This window comes from Bathycoccus prasinos (assembly GCF_002220235.1).
Source record: "Bathycoccus prasinos genomic : Chromosome_8".
NCBI classification, from domain to species: domain Eukaryota; kingdom Viridiplantae; phylum Chlorophyta; class Mamiellophyceae; order Mamiellales; family Bathycoccaceae; genus Bathycoccus; species Bathycoccus prasinos.
In genome coordinates, this window is record NC_024001.1 from 146,429 (window position 1) to 164,066 (window position 17,638).

The 17,638-nt window shown below is 46.9% G+C and overlaps 10 protein-coding genes across 10 annotated transcripts; 6 read left to right on the forward strand and 4 right to left on the reverse strand.

The window, feature by feature from the left end:
* Window positions 1–231: 231 nt before the first annotated feature.
* Window positions 232–1,656, forward strand: Bathy08g00850 (unknown protein; the record flags this gene model as incomplete). The annotated part of the gene is made up of 1 exon (XM_007511623.1): window positions 232–1,656. One exon carries the CDS (start codon window positions 232–234, stop codon window positions 1,654–1,656), a length of 1,425 nt encoding a protein of 474 aa, XP_007511685.1.
* A 279-nt stretch (window positions 1,657–1,935) lies between these two features.
* Window positions 1,936–2,814, forward strand: Bathy08g00860 (predicted protein; the record flags this gene model as incomplete). The annotated part of the gene is made up of 1 exon (XM_007511724.1): window positions 1,936–2,814. The coding sequence occupies one exon, from the start codon at window positions 1,936–1,938 to the stop codon at window positions 2,812–2,814; it is 879 nt and encodes a 292-aa protein (XP_007511786.1).
* Window positions 2,815–2,902: 88 nt separating this feature from the next.
* Bathy08g00870 (predicted protein) lies at window positions 2,903–3,571 on the reverse strand (the record flags this gene model as incomplete). The annotated part of the gene is made up of 1 exon (XM_007511649.1): window positions 2,903–3,571. One exon carries the CDS (start codon window positions 3,569–3,571, stop codon window positions 2,903–2,905), a length of 669 nt encoding a protein of 222 aa, XP_007511711.1.
* Window positions 3,572–3,858: 287 nt separating this feature from the next.
* Window positions 3,859–4,923, forward strand: Bathy08g00880 (hypothetical protein; the record flags this gene model as incomplete). The annotated part of the gene is made up of 1 exon (XM_007511539.1): window positions 3,859–4,923. The coding sequence occupies one exon, from the start codon at window positions 3,859–3,861 to the stop codon at window positions 4,921–4,923; it is 1,065 nt and encodes a 354-aa protein (XP_007511601.1).
* Window positions 4,924–5,074: 151 nt separating this feature from the next.
* On the forward strand, window positions 5,075–7,099 carry Bathy08g00890 (DNA repair protein RadA; the record flags this gene model as incomplete). Its single annotated transcript, XM_007511595.1, has 1 exon — window positions 5,075–7,099. The coding sequence occupies one exon, from the start codon at window positions 5,075–5,077 to the stop codon at window positions 7,097–7,099; it is 2,025 nt and encodes a 674-aa protein (XP_007511657.1).
* A 77-nt stretch (window positions 7,100–7,176) lies between these two features.
* On the reverse strand, window positions 7,177–10,233 carry Bathy08g00900 (hypothetical protein SBI_01908; the record flags this gene model as incomplete). The annotated part of the gene is made up of 1 exon (XM_007511755.1): window positions 7,177–10,233. The coding sequence occupies one exon, from the start codon at window positions 10,231–10,233 to the stop codon at window positions 7,177–7,179; it is 3,057 nt and encodes a 1,018-aa protein (XP_007511817.1).
* Window positions 10,234–10,631: 398 nt separating this feature from the next.
* Window positions 10,632–11,483, reverse strand: Bathy08g00910 (predicted protein; the record flags this gene model as incomplete). The annotated part of the gene is made up of 1 exon (XM_007511631.1): window positions 10,632–11,483. The coding sequence occupies one exon, from the start codon at window positions 11,481–11,483 to the stop codon at window positions 10,632–10,634; it is 852 nt and encodes a 283-aa protein (XP_007511693.1).
* Window positions 11,484–11,641: 158 nt separating this feature from the next.
* On the forward strand, window positions 11,642–12,742 carry Bathy08g00920 (predicted protein; the record flags this gene model as incomplete). Its single annotated transcript, XM_007511618.1, has 1 exon — window positions 11,642–12,742. The coding sequence occupies one exon, from the start codon at window positions 11,642–11,644 to the stop codon at window positions 12,740–12,742; it is 1,101 nt and encodes a 366-aa protein (XP_007511680.1).
* Window positions 12,743–12,831: 89 nt separating this feature from the next.
* On the reverse strand, window positions 12,832–14,709 carry Bathy08g00930 (predicted protein; the record flags this gene model as incomplete). Its single annotated transcript, XM_007511485.1, has 1 exon — window positions 12,832–14,709. The coding sequence occupies one exon, from the start codon at window positions 14,707–14,709 to the stop codon at window positions 12,832–12,834; it is 1,878 nt and encodes a 625-aa protein (XP_007511547.1).
* Window positions 14,710–14,919: 210 nt separating this feature from the next.
* On the forward strand, window positions 14,920–17,631 carry Bathy08g00940 (predicted protein; the record flags this gene model as incomplete). Its single annotated transcript, XM_007511687.1, has 1 exon — window positions 14,920–17,631. The coding sequence occupies one exon, from the start codon at window positions 14,920–14,922 to the stop codon at window positions 17,629–17,631; it is 2,712 nt and encodes a 903-aa protein (XP_007511749.1).
* Between the last annotated feature and the right edge of the window lie 7 nt (window positions 17,632–17,638).

The window sequence follows — 17,638 nt, forward strand, 5'->3', positions numbered from 1 at the left end:
ACCAACACGAACGCGCGAAAAGAACGAGGAGGAGGAAGAGGAGGAGAACATCGAATACCACCACCACCGTATCATCGGCGTCCGGCATCGCGCGCGACGACGATAAAGCCAAAGACTTTTGAGAAAAGAAAAAGTCAGCTGAATACTCTTCCTCCTAAAACGCCTCCGGGTCGGTCAAAAACGAGTCTTTCCTTGCACGAAAACCAAACGCGCGGGTCGAGAGAACGCGCGATGCGCGCGCTCATGTCGACGAACAACAACAACAATACTACGAGTAATAATAAAACGACGACGACGACGAAGACACGACATCAGTTTCAACCTCCGCAACGCGCGCAATCGACGATAGGAGTGCCTCCTCGACAGAAAAAAAACGACAGTCTCGGCCCACCAAAACAACACCTTGTGTCCCGTTTCTGCGGCGGAGCGAGACTACCACCACCACCACCGTCTCAAACCAAGCGAGAAGTAACAACAACGAAGCAAAGGAGTACAAACGGCAGAGAAACGGCACCACCGATAGCCCCTAGGCTCAAGCCGAGAGAACCGCCGGTGTTGGCGAAGTATCCGCCAACCGCGACGGCGGCGCAAGGACGAAAACGCGGCGACCAAAGCGTACTCGTTCGAGGAGGACCGGCGAGGACGAAGACACCTTCTTCTTCTCTTCTGGTGACTTCAACTTCAACCGCCGCCGGCGGGAGAAAGATGACGAGGACGACAACAATGACAACGTCGACTGTTTTTGGGCGTCAAAATGGTACAGAAAAACAACGACAGGAAACGATAGGGACGAGCGAGCTCGAGTTGGAAAAACAGTTGAAGAAAAAAATCGAAGAAACGAACGCGTCGCCGGGACGGAAACGAACGCTGTGCAAAGAGGCATTCGACGACGTCGTTCAAAAATCTAACCTCTTTCGAGGGCGTCTGGAACTCATACGCGACGTTATATTTAACGATAATACTAATGCCGAGGATGAAAAGGATGTAAAGTGCCTGGTATGCGCGGAGAATACCCCGACGAAAATACGAACGCTCGAAGACTCTCTACGAATAGAAAAGTTAGAGAGATCAAACGCAAAAAGAGAGAACGCGAACGCGATGAAAACAATCGCAGAGCTACGAGCTGACGTTACGCAGCTCGGTAAGATAATTTCTCGTGTGTTTCGAAATGAAATCAAACCGAACGAGTTGAAAGAAATAGCGGCGAGGTTTCGCGAAGCCGCTGCTTCGTCTGCTTCCTCGGCGTCCGAAGATAAAAACGAAAGCGAAGAAGAAGATGATGATGAAGAAGACAATCAATGGACACCATTACCAAAAACCTCCCAATTTTACGGTCTCCCGGTCGAAGAAATCAGTTGGGGACGAACGTTAACGCCCAGAGTCATGTCGCCGGGATATCCAGTCCCGAAGCTCGATTTCTCGTTCGTCACGAATAGCGTCGACGCCGAAGACGAGGATAGCTTTTGCCGAGAGAGCGCGAGCAGTAGCGTGGTAAGCGACGATAGTTTTTACGACGATCAAGAAGAAGAAGATGATGATGATGATGATACTGTTGTTAACAATAATAATAACGCTGAAAAAGGAAAAGAGGATGATGATGATGATGATGATGATGATGATGAAGACGCCGAAGTCGATCGATGGTTGAACAGTTGACAGACCAAGAAGTTGTCCGTGAGTTAAAAATTTGTCTCGTCGTCTTCTGTGTTAAATAAAACCAAATCTGATATCTCCTGTTCTCCTCCTCCTCAAGATATCTTTATTTCTCGTGTATAAATATTCTTCTTCAAATCGAAAACGCATTTTCCAAAGTAAACTCTCTCTCTCTCTCTCTCCACTCGACGACGACGATTACGGCGCGCGTTGAAAACAGAAGGAAACTTGGGTGTTTTATTATTAGTGCTTTTAAAATAGTATAATTATAATTGGTAAAGAATGGCTGCAATGATGACATCGTCCTCTTCGTCATCCGTGATGACGATGGGAGGAAGTATCTCGTCCCGACGAGGATTTACCTCCTCCTCTTCCTCCTCTTCCTCCTCGAGAACAACAACAACAACAACAACAACATTACAAAGACGACGACGACACCAACAACAAATTATTCACGCCGCTGCGTCCAGCGAATCCATAGAGAAAGCCAAAGAATCTGGGTTAGTTTTAGCCGAATTCGAGAAAGAAGAAGTGATTAAAGTGAGAGAACAGTTGAGAGCGAATCACTCGGAGGAAATCTCTGGAGTCGAGAACGATATCGTGGACTGGTTCGTTCGAGACCGAAAGTTGGACGGCGAAGCGGCGCTGAAAAAAATAGTGAAATACCAAACCTGGAGAGAGGAGAACTTCTCCAAGGAAAGTTTAAACGCACCGTCGGTGATTGAGGAAGGGAAAACGGGGAAAGCGGTGTTGATGAAAGAGAGAGACGTTTTGGGGAGACCGGTGGTGTTGGTGACGTTGATAAAGCACGAAGTCGCGACGAGAGTGTTGGAAGATACGCAGAAATTGTGCGTAAAACTGTTGGACGAAGGGTTGGAGGAGCTGAAAAACGAAGGTTTCGAGCAAGAAACGGTGATGTGCGTGTACGATTTGAGAGGATTTTCCATGAAGAACGCCGACATCGACTTTACAAAGTTTTTCATCTCGTGCATATTCGATTACTATCCGAAACGTATTTCGCAAGTGTTGTTGGTGGAAGCGCCGTTCGTGTTTAAACCGGTTTGGGGGATCATTAAGCCTTTGATGGGTAAATATTCCTCTCTCGTGAAGTTCGTGAAAGCGAAGGAGGCGAACGAGTTCTTCGAATCCGAACCGTTTTAACGACGCGCGATGATAAATATACGATTTTTATACGACGTGATTACAACTGAGCACTTAATTTATATTTTTTTATTCCTCTTCTCTCTTATTAAAGTTTCTTTAACTGGGCCGCGACTCCTGCTGCGTTTGCAGCTTCCTTCAAAGCGCTCGCGGTAGAGACGTACGCTTTCTTCGCCCCGTTCGCATCGCCCGATGCGCACGCTTTCTTCAACGCTCCCACCGTCGAGGTCAACGCATCCGTTCCAAACTCAGACTTGGCCAACTCTTTCTCCCAATTCCCAGACTCCAACTCCGCTCCAGCGCCATAAATCGAGTCTTGATCGATTAAACTACCCGCCTTTGAGATTTTATAAACCGCGAGTTGCAACGCCGCGACGTCGCCGGTCGATCGACCGAGTTTCTCGCCCGCGTATTTCGCCTGCTTGCTTCTCTCGTCCTGTAATTTCGCGTTTCTGTTCGCTTTCGCCTTGGCCAAGAACGCTTCGTCTTCCTCGTCGTTCCCTTGTAAAATAGCCACGGCCGGTAAGGCAGAAAACAACGCCGGCGCGAGCGCGGCGAATTTCATCACCTCTCTTCTCGTCTGTTGTTTCTTTTCATTGAAATTGTTTTGTACTTTATCCGATCGATGACGACGCTCTGACGACGAAGCTGCGCATTTCACGTTGCTTCTTCTTCTCTTGATGTTGGAAGAGGAGGCAGACGAGGAGGAGACGACAGTTGTTCCCAACGTATTATTCGTACCGAGTGCAGCAAACATTATTATTATTATTATTATTCTCTCTTCTTCTTGTTTATTATTCTTTACACCAAATGCACGTCGTCGTGTCTGTCTTCGTGTTTGGGAGAAGTTGAAAGATATGACGAGGCGAGATGATGAGAGTGATGAGACACTTATTTCACGAGTTTTTTGTTCTTCTGATGAATTCTAAAGCCTAAAATTTTCCTTCTTTTTTTTGTGTTCGCGCGCTTTTTTTTCGTCTTTTTCGTCAGTCAGTAACGCTTCGTTTTTATGAACCGCTTTAGTAATAAAATCATATAATAATAATGGACATCATGGGCAACCCCGGGGAAGGTGGCGGAGGAGGAGGAGGGAGCATGGGTGGAGGCATGGGAGGCGACCAAGACGCGTTCGCGGAACAGTTCAAACAGTTTTGCATGAAACCGGAAAACAAAGAGAAAGTTCAGGAACATCAGAGGAAAGAAGTCAGGAGAGCGGAAAGAGTCGGACATCGCATCGAGGCGTGTGGATTTCGAGAAAAAGTGTTGGAATCTGATTACGAGGCGCAACAAAACATAGCGCCTTTTATGGAACACAAGTTCTTGAGGAGAATTATCCAGACGTTTTGTAACGACGAACAAGGTGATTTCGGGAAGTGGGCGAAAAATCCTCGCGTGATTGAAATGCTTCAACATGCGAAAGATCTCGTCGATAACGGCTACGTCGACGAAGAGGAGTTGCAATATCGCATGATCGAGTACTTGAAAAACCCAAACGCGGAAGGGCACGAGCAGTTCGATAAGAAAGTCAATCGGAAAGTCAACGTCGAATCGAAAGATTTAGTCGGCGCTTTGAACGAACAGTGCACGTTACGACACGAAGGTAACTTGCAGTACGCGAAGAAAAATTTTGAAGAGGCGAAGGAGAAGTACGAACAAGCTTTGTCGATTATGAATCTCATCAAAGCCGCGGACAGGCAAATGGGCCAATTTGAAATCGAGCAAAACAAGTCGCTCTGTTTAATGAACATCGCGTCGGCGTGCATCGGGATGAAGGATTACGGAGAAGCGATCGAGCGTTTAAATAAAGCCGAGGAGGTTTGGCCGGAACCGCCGGGAAATTTCAAGCTGTACACGAGAAGAGCTCGAGCGCACGTGTACAGAGCGAATTTTACCGAGGCAAAGAAAGATTTACAAACCGCAAAATCGATCGATCCGAACCACGAGGAAATCGAGGAAGTCGAGTGGATGATTGACGCGTTCAAAAGTAAATACGCCAAGGAAGAGAAGGAACGCGCGAGAACTATGTTCAAGTTCCCGAAGGTTTTAATGTCCGATCAAAAGACAAAGAAAAGACCCTCGAACAGATGGCCGCACTCGTACGGATGGTAATCACAGAAAAAGAAGAAGACAAAGAAGAAGAAAGAGTTGGACGAAGGTAGTAGTGGTGGTGGTGGTGGTTAGATGAGAACGAGTATCGAAAATTTATATGTTTTGAAATAAGTATTTAAAACGACTTCCCGCCAAAAGTTTGTTCACAAAAATGGCGTTTAGAGCAGTCGCGCATCAAAGCACCTTCCTGTTGCGAAGATGTATCATCGGCAGAAGCAGTAGAAACACTACTAATAATTATAACAACAGAAAAGCGATGATATCCACTCGTTCTTCTTCTTCTTCTTTTTTATCGTCGTCGTTCCTCCTCAAAGGGCGGACAAGCGGAGGCTTGTTCTGCAACAGAATGATTCGAATGCCGCAACACACAAAACACATTCGTTTGGGAAACAAAAATCACGTCTCGACATCGACAACAGCCGCGCTAGGAGGGGGATCCTCCACGTCCGCGGGGAAGACGAAACAACGATATTTGTGCCAAGATTGCGGCGAAGATTACTCGCAGTGGTACGGCCAATGCCCCGGGTGTAAAGCGTGGGACTCCATGAAAGTCTTTCGAGAACCGATTTCAAACGCGAACGGGGGGTCGAATAAAGGAAAATCTGGAGGCGGAGCCGGCGCGGCGGCGGCGCAACGCGCACAATCGAACAACACCGACAGGGAACTGAAATCGTCCTCGTCTTTGATTTTCAAAAGAAATAGTAACAGGAAAAGCACGGTCGGTAATGGGTGGGTTTCGGACTCGAACGCGCCGCGCGCATTGAAGGAAGTATTGAAACCGGAATCGAAAAACTCGAAGAATATGCGTCGAGTACCTTTGCCGGGGACGTTGGGTTCGGAAATTGAACGCGTTTTAGGTGGCGGCGTCGTGCCAGGTGGTTTAGTATTAGTCGGCGGTGACCCAGGCGTCGGGAAGAGTACAATTTTATTGCAGTTGGCGGGACTTCTCGGAAAAGAAGCGACCGAGACGGCGAAAAAAGTAAAGAAAGCGACGAAGACGAGCGAGGAATCCGAAGCGGGAGAGGAATCCATGGAGGAAGTGGAAGCTCTGTTCTCTGGAGGTGGCGTTTTGTACGCGAGCGGCGAAGAATCCGTTGAACAAGTTGCGTCGAGAGCTGAACGCATGGAGATTAATCAGGACGGCGTGTATTTATATTCCGCGACGCGTTTAGAAAATATCTTAGATGCCGTGAACCGATTAGAACCGTCGGCGTTAGTCGTCGATTCAATTCAGACTGTATTTTTAGAAGATGCTACCGGGTCTCCTGGATCGGTGAGCCAAGTTAGGGAGTGCGCGACGGCGTTGCTACACGCCGCGAAAACGTCTGGCATGCCCGTGTTCATAGTTGGTCACGTGACCAAATCCGGAGATATCGCCGGTCCTAGAGTTCTCGAACACATCGTAGATGTAGTTCTGTACTTAGAAGGTGACGCCGACAGAGCCGTGCGTATTTTGCGCGGGCATAAGAATAGGTACGGTAGCACAGACGAAGTTGGCGTCTTCCAAATGGCCGATCAAGGTTTGGTCCCGGTGCCGTCGCCATCCGCTCTCTTCTTGGGTGAACGTATTATTTCTGACGACGTTAGCGCGGCCCCGACTGTTACTTTACAAGGATCTCGACCATTCATGCTGGAAGTTCAAGCGTTATGTAACGATAGATCGTCGACTTACGACGATGAAGAGGGCAATAACTCGGGTGGTGGCATGGTTGCGCCGGCCGTGCGTACGGCAGTCGGCTTGAAGTTTGAGCGCATGCAGCTACTTCTCGCTGTGCTAGCAAAATTTGTTTTAGGAAGGAGAGTTCAACGCAACGATATTTTCGTGAACGTCGTGGGTGGTTTGAAACTAGACGATCCCTCGACCGATGTTGCGGTAGCCATGGCGATCGCTTCTTCCTTTCTAGAAAGGCCGTTGCCGTCTGATATGTGTTTTTTTGGCGAAGTTGGTTTGGGAGGAGAATTGCGGCCCGTTATGCAAGCAGAAAGACGCATCGCAGAAGCCGCGACGATGGGTTTCAAACGAGTGCTCATGCCCTTTACTGGAGCTAACGAAGAAGCTGGAAGAAAACAAGGCATGGAGATCATCAAGTGTAACACTCTCGCAGAGGCAGTAAAAGTTGCGTTAGGCGCAGATCCCGTCGGTAGAAAGAAACAGATTCCATGGAAGAAAAGATGATAATTGAAAGGAATCGGTTGTACAATGTAGAATAGATTTAAAATGTTGATTTGTGTGTTATATTTTTGCACGCGAAATTACTTTCGCGTGCGGGAAGATTTTCTAGTCGCTTTCACGGGAGTCGCCGCGCTCTTCTTCTTTGCCGTGGCCGCTTTTGGCTTTTTCGCTACTTTTGTTGTTACTGCTGTTTTTGTTGTTTTCGTTGCTGTCGCCTTCTTCGCCGCTACCGCCGCTTTTGGCTTTTTCGTTGTCGTCGTTTTCTTGACCGGGACCGTTTTCTCCACTGCTTTCGCTTTGGGTTTGCGACCACGCTTCTTCGGCTCTGGGGCATCTTCTTCTTTTGTTCTGGGGTCGATAACTTTCTTTGGCGACGGTTGCGCTGTCGCCAGAGCTACTGCCTTTGCGGCCGCTACGTTCGAGTCGTCGTTTCCCCAGACCCGCGATTTGCGTCTTTGTGTCTTGGCCGTAGAAGGAGGAGGCGTTTTCTTTAAAGCAGAAGTTGGAATAGGAAGTTCCATGGATGCGCGACGCTTGAGCGAAGGAACATCTTTCTCTTTCTCAACTTCGGAGAGAGGAGCACTGTTGGTATCTTCTAATCTTTTCATCGCTCGACTCAGCGGCGACTTGTTCTCTTCAAACGGTTTCTTTGCCACTTTTGCCGCGGTGGACTTTTTTACTACACTTTTTTCCTTCGAAGCCGACTTCGGAGCGGCGGCTTCCGGCGGTGAAAACTCTTCGTGCGAGCCTCCAATCAACGGTTTCAAACAAGAGTGAGCGTATTGCCCGACACCAAGCACACCAGCACTCGTGGCTTTCTTTACGCTTTGCAAAAAGCCCGCTCCCATGGTAGCGGAGGCGTTGTTTTCCACCTTGGCTTTCTTGGCGTCCACGGCATCGACATGGCTCCTATTTTTCGGTGTCTTCTTCATCGACGTCGTTGGACTAATCGCCGGCGTTGTTGATTCTTTCTTGGCGGTTGGCGGTGTTGCTTTCCTCGAAGGCGATAAAAGCGATGAGAAAAATGTTGGCGAAACCGGTCCGGAACTCTTTCGTAGTTTTGCTTTTTCCTTTTCGAGCTCTTTCTCCTTCTCAGTCAACGCGCGCTTTTCGAGCTCGACGGCTTCACACGCTTCTCTATGTTGCGCCGCTAATTTTTCTGCCGTTTTCTTCTCCTTCTCTTCCAACTTTTTCTTCGCGTCTTCCTCCTTTTCGCGAAGTTTACGTTCCTTCTGTTCAGCAGCTTTCTCTTTGGCAGCTATTTTTTCAGCGGCTTCCTTCTCTCTCGCCTGCAACTTTCTTTGGACTTCCTTTTCTTTTTCTGCAATTTCTCGCTCTTTCTCCGCGGCAGCTTGTGAACTCGCTTTGTCTTGAGCGGCCAACTTACGCATGTGCTCTTTCTCTTTCGCCGCAATCTCTCGCGAGAGCTCTTTCTCCCTCGCGTTAAGCTCAGACTCCTTCTCCGCTGCTTCCTGCAAACGTTGATCTGCTTCATATTCCAAGCGTTGTTCTAACTCCGCCTGTTTCTTTGCAAACTCTTTTTCTTTTCGCGCCAGCTCTTTCGCATCGATCTTCTCTTTCGCTAAATATTTTGACTCGAGCTCTTTCTCTTTCGCTAAATACTTTGACTCGAGCTCTTTTTCTCGAACGGCTAAACTCTTCGTCATTTCCTCTCTTTCTTTCTCTAAAGTTTTCGCCGTGTTCGAAGTCTCTTTCTCTTTCTTTCCGATTTTCTCGTGCAGCGATTTCTCCAACTCGGCGTTCTTCTTCAAAAGCTCCTTTTCCAAGTTTTTCTCCTTCGTCACGAGCTCTTTCTCTCTCGCCGTGAGCTTTTCGCTCTCGCTCTCCAGTGTCTTTGCTTTTTGCGCGTATTCTTTCTCATTTTTGGCAATGTCTTCCTTGACCAATTTCTCCAACTCTGCTTTCTTCTTCTCGAGCTCTTTCGCCATCGTCTTTTCCTTGGCTTCGAGCTCCTTTTCTCGCGCCGATATCTTCTTCGTCGCCTCCCCAACATCTTTTTCTCGTTCTTTCGCGGTTTGCGAGCTTTGTTTTTCTTTCTTTGCGAATTCCTCTTTCAGCGCCTTCTCTTTCGCGATAAAATCTCGTTCTTTCGCGGCGAAATCGCTGAGTGCTTTCTTGTGCTTTTCCTCCACTTCGTCCACGCGCGCTTGGAGTTTCTCCGCTAACTTCTCTTTTTTCCCCACCTCTGCCTCGCGAAGATTCAACTCTTTCTCGAACTCTGTCCCAGCTTGCTTCAACTTGTGAAGTTTATCCGCCTCGAGCTTTTGGATTTGCACATCCTGTTTATGAATTTCGTCTTGTTTCGCAAGGATGTCTTTTTGTACGCCGTTCAACAGGTTCGTTTGCTCCTTGCGCAAAAACGCCTCTTGCTTCAACTCTTTGCTCTTATCTTCCAGCTGCGTTTCCAATTTCACGATTTGTTCTTCTTTGTACCCGAGTTCTTTCGCAAAGTCGTTCATCTTACGTTTTGCAGTTTCCAAAGCCGGTCGTTGCTCGTCGTTCAATTTTTTCAGCTTTTTCTTCTCCGCCTCGAGCGCCTCCGCTTCCGCCGTTTTCTCCTCCAAAGCTTCTTCCAAATCCGAGAGTTCGTTCTCCAACTTCTTCATCTCTTTCTTTGCTTTGGTATTTGCGCTCTCCAACGCTTCCACTTGATGCGAAATCTCTTCGAGATTCTTCTCCAACTGCGCGTTTCTTCGCGACATTTTCGTGACTTCGTAGTCGTTTGACTCCAACGAACGCATCTCGTCTTCCAGCTCTTTCCTCCGCGTTCTCTCGTGCTCGTGACTCTTCTTCATTCTCTCCAGTTCCTCTCTCGTTTTCAGCCACTCTTTTCTCTTCTCTTTGAACTCCTCGTCCGCTTTCGCGCACTCTCGATCGAGCGTCTCTTCCATTTCTTCCCAATCTTTCTTCTCTTCCAACAACTCCTCCACGTCCAAACGAAGTTCCTCGCATTCCATCTCCAACGCTAAACACCGTCTGTTTAATTGCTCGGCTTCGCCTCTCGAGAGATGGTTCAAGTCCATGGAAGGCGTGTTTCGAAACGCTTGCATCATTTGCAAAGCCATGTTGTTTTTATTGTTGTTGTTGTTGTTGTTGTTTGGCGTCGTGCTCGTCATTTTGTTGGGAGAAGAGAGAGAGAGAGAGAATGGGGGGACAGAAAGACGTTTGAAATTCAGACGCTCCTCCAATTCGCTCTCGCTTTCTTTTCTCTGTTGTTGTTTACTTTTCACCAACGAAAGAAACGTGTCGTTGTTGTTGAGAGTCTTTTTGTTGAAGTACTTTTCCGTTCTCTGTTTGTGTGTGCGCGTGACTTCACTTCGTCCCCAGGCGTGTGTGATACTACTCTAAAGAGAGAGATTAATTTCAAGCAGAAGAAGAATGATATGGAGAGAGTTGAGGTCCACTTGAGAGAAAGAAGAGCAAAAAAAGGAGAGTTTTTTAGAAGGGTGACACAAGAAGACAAATCTAACGCGTTAACTAAAAACTATACGACTAAATAGACTAAGTACGACTTTCACTTCTCTACTTTTTTGAGGGTACCAAAAATTCGGTCCGGCCATTGGAACGGGAACGCGTAGTTGACGTTGAAATGTTTATGATGCAAGTCATGAAACCTCGCTTCGTAGGAGAAGAGAAACCAAGGAAAGCGAAAATCCACCCCCGAATGGTCGAGAACGCCAAATACACCTACTATCGCCATGTACAACAAGAACGACTCTTTCGGTAAGTTTTTCACCACAAACGCCGGCGAATATAAAATACAATAATACCCGATAGCCTCCAAAGGGTGAATGAACAAGTCGCAGTATACCACCGGGCTTTTGTATTCGTGATGGTATTTGTGCATCCGCGTATAAAAATATTTGTAGTGCATCAATCGGTGCCAAGGATATTCCAACGTCGACTGTAACAGCAGCGCATAGAACAAGCCGATACCTATTTCACACGCGCTCGTATCGGTACTCATAATCGTGGATTCTTTCAAGCTCGACTTTCCCCGCACGGTGAGCTCTGTAACCACCAAAGCGAAGAGACTTGAAACGACTAAATTCAGAGTTGCAAACGTCTTGTGTTTCGAGTGCCTCTGCGTTGTTGATGCTGTTGTCGTTGCTCCTGCGCTCGAGAAGAAGAAATCCAGCAAAGGAATAGAAAGTACAAAGAAGCTGTTGTTTTTATGACTTTGTTTAATCCCAGGCCATTTGTTCCGTCCGTTAGGTTGTATCTTCCACGAGCGTTCCTGTTGGCTTTGCTTTCTGTAGAACCACACTTCAATTAAACCGCTCAGAATGAAATACCCAAAGAACTGCGCGAAGAACGCGCAGTAACTCAAAGCGTTCAGAGTGTGGTGTTCTTCTCCTTTCAGCATTTTCTTCTTCGGGGTTTCATCGAACGAGATAGAGTTTTATGCGTGCGGCAGTCAGTAAAGGTTGTGAGTAAATTGTTTGAAGAGTACGTTGTGAAATTCGCGCAAGAAGAAAAACATCACAAAAAACTCAACTGACTTTTGAAGAAAAGAAGAAGAAGATGTTGTTTGAGGTGAAGGTTTCCGAGCCAGTGGCAAAGTCGGTGAACAACAAAATCGTACAGTTCTATCCCGTGAAGACTGAAATCGTCTCTTTGGATGAGAACAACGAAGATGGTGATGATGAAGTACAATATCGCGCGATGGAAAAAGAGTATAAAAGTCAAAGAGCATCTTCACCGTTCGCGTGTTTTCGAAGATTCTCTCAGTTTCGAGAGTTGCACGCCTTCTCTTCGACGAAAGGTGCACGATTACCTCCGTTTCCTCCGAAAGTATTAATCGTCTCTCCGCAACACTTAGAAGAGAGAAGAGCAGCTTTCGAACAGATTTTGAACACAATCATGAACGACAGGACGTTGAATGCTTTGCCAGAAGTCTCGTCCTTCATTGGTGCCTTGCAGATATTGGAAAACGCGGGAGATACGAACTGGACGATACCGAAGGGTGGTAAGAACGGGAAGAATGGTAGCACTGGTAATAAAAGCAACGGTAAAGCAAGTGGGAACTACGATACCACGGCTCAGGGAAGAAGGAGCAACGGCTTTGATGGCTACGATTCGTGGGAGGAAGAGACGCCGATAGTAACGAGTAGCTCGCGTTCGCAACAAAAATCGTTGGAAGAGTTTCACCTTTCGAGCGCGGCGCTTCACAAGACCATAGCCGCGTCGCCGAGTCCACTAAAGTTTACTCCAGCGAGTGAAGATAAAAATGGGAGTAGTCCAATGGGAATGACATCAATGTTGACATCACCAGCAACGACAACAACAACATCGAGCGAAAATCCGGTTACTTTGGAATCACAACAACAACAACAACAACAACAACAACAGCGCACTTTTGATGGCCTCGAGGCACGCGAAGCGATCAAACTTGGCGATGTTGCATCTTTAGAAACTATTATGAGTAGCGGACAAGTCGATCCGAATTATCGTGACGGGCACGGATTCACCCTTTTAATGTTGGCGGCAATGTTCAATAAGAAAGAGTGCTGCTTGTCATTACTCGCCTCGGGCGCTAGAAAAGAGTTAGTCAATAGGGATAATGAAACTGCAATAGATTTAGCTCCAGTTTCGCTCGGGAACATCATTAGGCAATATAAATAGCAAAACGAAATAGAATCTCTAGTTTACTACGTACAACGCGCAAATCTAATAATACATAAAATCTTCCTTCTTCTTCTTCTCCTTCTTCTTTAAGCGAGTCCTAATAACTTTAAAGTCGCCGCTGAATTTTTTTCCATGCCGGAACCGCTGGCGATAGCATTCACATATTCTGTTTCGAAAGCTTCTTTAACGATATTAACGAGTTCGTCGCCGTCGGAAAGGACGAGCGCGAGTCTGTGATTGTTCACCGGATGCATCTTCGTCTTTATTCTTTTCTTTCTTTTTGTAGCCGCATCCTCTGCTTGTTTTTCTGAAGCATAAACTACAATCGAAGCTTGATCGACGTCGTGTGTCCAACTTCCGGTGTGAATAGTGATATCTGCTCCGCTCTTCAGCGCTCCTTGAAGTAAGAGCGTCTTATATTGTCGCATCCAATTTGCACTCCTCGATGGTCGAATACTCGCGGCGAATAAATCTACTTGAGGGCAAAACGCTAAAACTCTCGTCGCGTGCTCGGCGAACGCTAAAGATGCAGTCGCACCCATCGAGTCGCCGAGATATAAAACTTTCGAATATTTCGAGCATATATCTTCTAATCGTTTGCTCCGTTTACTCACTTCGTCTTCAACGTTTCCAGTCATTTTGTTCCCCGCGTACCAACTTCTTTCCACGTCGCAGACGTACAAGACGTCGTAGCTCTTTCCTTCGCTTTCCCCAACTCTTTTCCGCAATTTCTTCAACAAACCGCCCCAGTTAGGCACTCCTGGCGCGCTACCAAATGATACGATCAAGACAGGGGCTCTTTTGGAATCATCTAAAGCTGATCTATTACCATCCCATTTCACGAGTTTAAAATACCCCGCGTTATCGCTTCGATTCGGAACTTCCGCGACGGTAATTGCGCTCATATTTTCGAAACCACCGCCTATTTTTCGAGCTTGCTCTGTATCTATTCCTAAAGTCTTCAGCATTCTCGCATCTTTCATGTTTTGAATAAACGCTTCGAGTTCACTTTTATCTAAATTTTCGTTGTTTTCAATCCACAACTGTCGCAAAGATTGGGATTTTTGAAGTTCTTTCGGTAGGGAACGCAAATCGTTCGAGTACAACCACACGGACGTGAGAACTGGTAAATTCCTCAACTCTTCCGGCACTTGTTGAATTCTGTTCTCCGCAAGGTTCAAGCTTCGTAATCGCTTCAAATTACCCAACGACCCAGGAATGCTTTTCAACCTGTTTCCTTGTAAACTGAAAGTCTCCAACGCTTTCAAAAACTGAAAATCGTTCCCGTTGGCGGATAGATCTTCGATGCAATTGCCGTGCAAATCGATATCGGAAAGATTAAACATCTTTCCTAGGTTTGGTAATTCAAGCAGTTGATTTCCAGGTACGCTCAGTTCTTCCAAAGCGACGAGTTGGGAAAGATTTTCCGGTAACTTTCGTATCCGGTTCCCGGCGACGGAGAGGTTTCGCAAAGATTGGCAACTGCATATGGACTCCGGTAAGCTCTTCAATAAGTTTCCATGCGCCCATAATCCTTGCAATCTCTTCAATTTTCCTACGGATTCCGGTAGCTTCGTCAATCTATTCCCGGCTAATCCTAATCGTTCGAGCAGTTGCAAATCCCCTATTTCATCCGGTATGTGGTATATCCTGTTGTTTGATATTTGCAAGTCCGTCAAAGGCGCATCGTCGTTCGTAACGTCGAATATTTCCATCGGAAATTCCGTCAAGTCCAATCCCGTCAAGTCTAACCGCCCAGTCGAACGAGATTTCTTGATTCGTCTGGAAACCAGTTCGTCCAACTGTTCGTTTTCCTCTGTGTCCGCATCGTCTAAAATGCTCACTCGTTGCACAAAGGAATTGGACTTTTCTCGTCGTCCTCCTTTTCGTCGTTCGTTGGCGACGCGAGGATGATGCCGTTTGTTCTCCGTCATCGCACGCGTCGTCGTCTTCATCGACGACATCGTTGTTGTTCGCATTCTCTGGCTACTATTACTACTGCCTCTCATCATCATCGCGTATATATAGAGAGAGTGGTTTGTGATGGATATAAAACCTGAAATTCTCGCTTTCGAGCGCAGCAGTTTTCCCACAAAAAGAAAGGAAAGAGAGGCATCAAAGAAAAATTCGAAAACTCTTCAAAAACAGACACAGAAAGCTTCGAAAATAAATTAATGTCATCTTCGGGGGCTGCTCTTCGAAAAGACTCTGGTCGAACGGCGACGACGACGACGACGACGACCGCAGGAGGACAAGGAGGACAAAAGACAAAGACATCATCTTCGGGGGCTCCCTCGTCGCAGGAGGTGTCCACGCCTTTGGAGTTGAACAAGTTTCTCTCCTCTTCTTCTTCTTCGTATTATTTGCCCGAGTCGATTCAAGCCGTGGAGAGATGTTTGAAAGAAAACCGAGAGAATTTGAGAGAGTTTTTCTCGACGTGTTATCAGACGCTTCTGTGGCAGATATTCAACTTTGACGAGAGCGGGAGTGGATGGTTACAAAGCGTGTACAACATGCGATTGCAAGCGTTGAATTATTCCGCGACGAGCAGTGCGTCCGGGACAACACCGGGAGGAACTGCGGGAACGAATAACGCATCTCATACGTCTACTTCCTCGACTTTGTTGAAGAAAAAGAGAGAAAACGAAGCAACGGTGCATCTTTTGTTGAAGTTTTTGAGTCCCGACGGACCTTTGATGAAGGCGATATTCTCGGCAGATTCGAATAATTTGGTCCAATTCGCGTTTCCGTTGGAGCGCTTGCCGTCCAAGACGCAGAGAATGTTGCAAACGCAACAAGGGGCGATGGAATTAAATCGCAACCCGTTGTATAGGGGGAAAATAAAACAGGATCAAAACGGACGGTTTCAAGTGCATTTGGGACTGTATCATTACTTTCTCTTTTGGAACGCGTATTTTGTCCAAAGAGTTGGAAACATAACGAGTAGGTCGGGAGGTTCGTCGTCCTTACACCGCTCGTCGTCGCTTTCACACCAACAACAATACATGCAGCAACACCAACACTCGCACAGACCGACACTCGCGCAAACGCACGACGTACTTACTCCTGCATCCTCTTTGAGAGGATGGTCAAACTCAACGTTATCATCGATAAAGAATTCTGCGCTGCATCACACGATAAGGTCTGGTGGTGGAAACGGTGCAAACGGGAGCGGCGGCAGTGGTGGTGGTCCAGCTGGTTTGAACGGTAGTGGAGGAGCATCGATGAAAAAGAACCACCATCCGTATCAAGACTTGCTCATTTCGCACCTCGAATATTTCTTCAAGCCTCGACAAACGGACGATGCAAACGAGAAACTAGGAAGTAATGTTGTCACGGAAGGTGAAATGATTGTAAACGTTCTCATTGAGTTTTGGTTGAGTGAAAGCGACATCTCTAGCGGGTCGAGGTATTTGTACAATCCTCCGGACGACAACTTAGTCAACGCCGTCACGCTTTTGGTTTCTTATTTGGGAGAAAAAGAATACAGTTCTCCTGCATTTTTGCGCACACGAGAGGGTTTGAAGCGTCCGTTGTATAGATTTTTACGCGAAGCTTTCATGTTGTGGCCGATTGAATCGACGAAATCGCTCGAACCGATCACGAATTTATGGGCCACTTACATCATGCCTTGGTGCAAAGAAAACGTTCCTTTCTCGCACAAGCCGCAGGATTCAAAGTACATGTCTCATCTTCTAGGGAACGTTCCGTTTTACCATTACTTGATGAAACACTTTCTAGAACTGTGTTGCAAGCTCGTACCGAGCGATCCCGAAGGCACGGCGCTCATTTTAACGCGAGTATTTGAAAATCTCGTGCAGTCTCCAGACTTGGTTCTCGTTCTCAAAGCTCTCGAGGAAGGCTTTAATAAATACATCGAGGATCCTTTGAAAGCGACTGCCAATCGCATCAACAATCAAGAAACGTTGACTCCGTACGATCACATGTTTCCAATCATTCAAAATCAGCTCGAATATTGGGATCCCCCGGCGTTAAAGCCGGAAAACGAGCTCGGCGGTTCTAGAACCCCCGCGGGAGCGCAACAACACACTCCTCTTAGAAATAGAAGTAGCCGATTAGGGGGTAACGCTGGATTATTCAATTCCCCGCTATCGAGGAAGAAGCTTGGCATGATGGGCACACCAGGAGGCAGAACGCCCATGAGAGGCCAACAAAATCAACACGACGAGTACCAACTGCAAAAATTGATCATGTTTGATTTAGGTCCCGAAGGTTTACCTCAAGTAACGATTGCTCTTTTGGTACGTCTCAGTCGCGACGTCCAGGAATCCTCCTCGGGTAGCATTCTCAGGAAGCTCGTGCCACAATTTCGCAAATCAGCATTTGACTTGCTTCCCTTGGAAAAGTTGGACGACGTCTCGCTCCTCAAAAACTCCGCCTCGCAAGTTTCGGCATCGGCGAAGAACGTCGCGAAAAATGGCGGTGCTTCGTCGTTCGAATGGAATAAAAAATCGAATATCAAAAGCGCACGCGATTTATACGTTGGCGATTGGATGCAACGACCTATTGGTGAGACAGAGTTTGGTCCTTTGGTGAGGATACTCGTGTATCTTTCTCAATTTCTGAACACCATTTTACACTTTGACGGTACGCGAAATGAAACCGTGGACCAGGAAGATATTTTCGCGCTCGTCACCAAAACGTGGAACGAGTGCCCGAACAAGAAAGACTATTGGTGCGTAATTAAAACGGTCTGTTCAATTGCAAAAATCGGAGTTCTCGGTGTTATCGATCTCGCTCTCGGTCTTTTACGCCGAAGAGGTTTTCGAGTCAACTTGAGATTCATGGCAGAGTACTCCATGATGGTTCTGTTGTTCATCGGGTATTACATTCTCAAGTTCTTGTTTCGAGTGTTATTCTTTTAAAACTGCC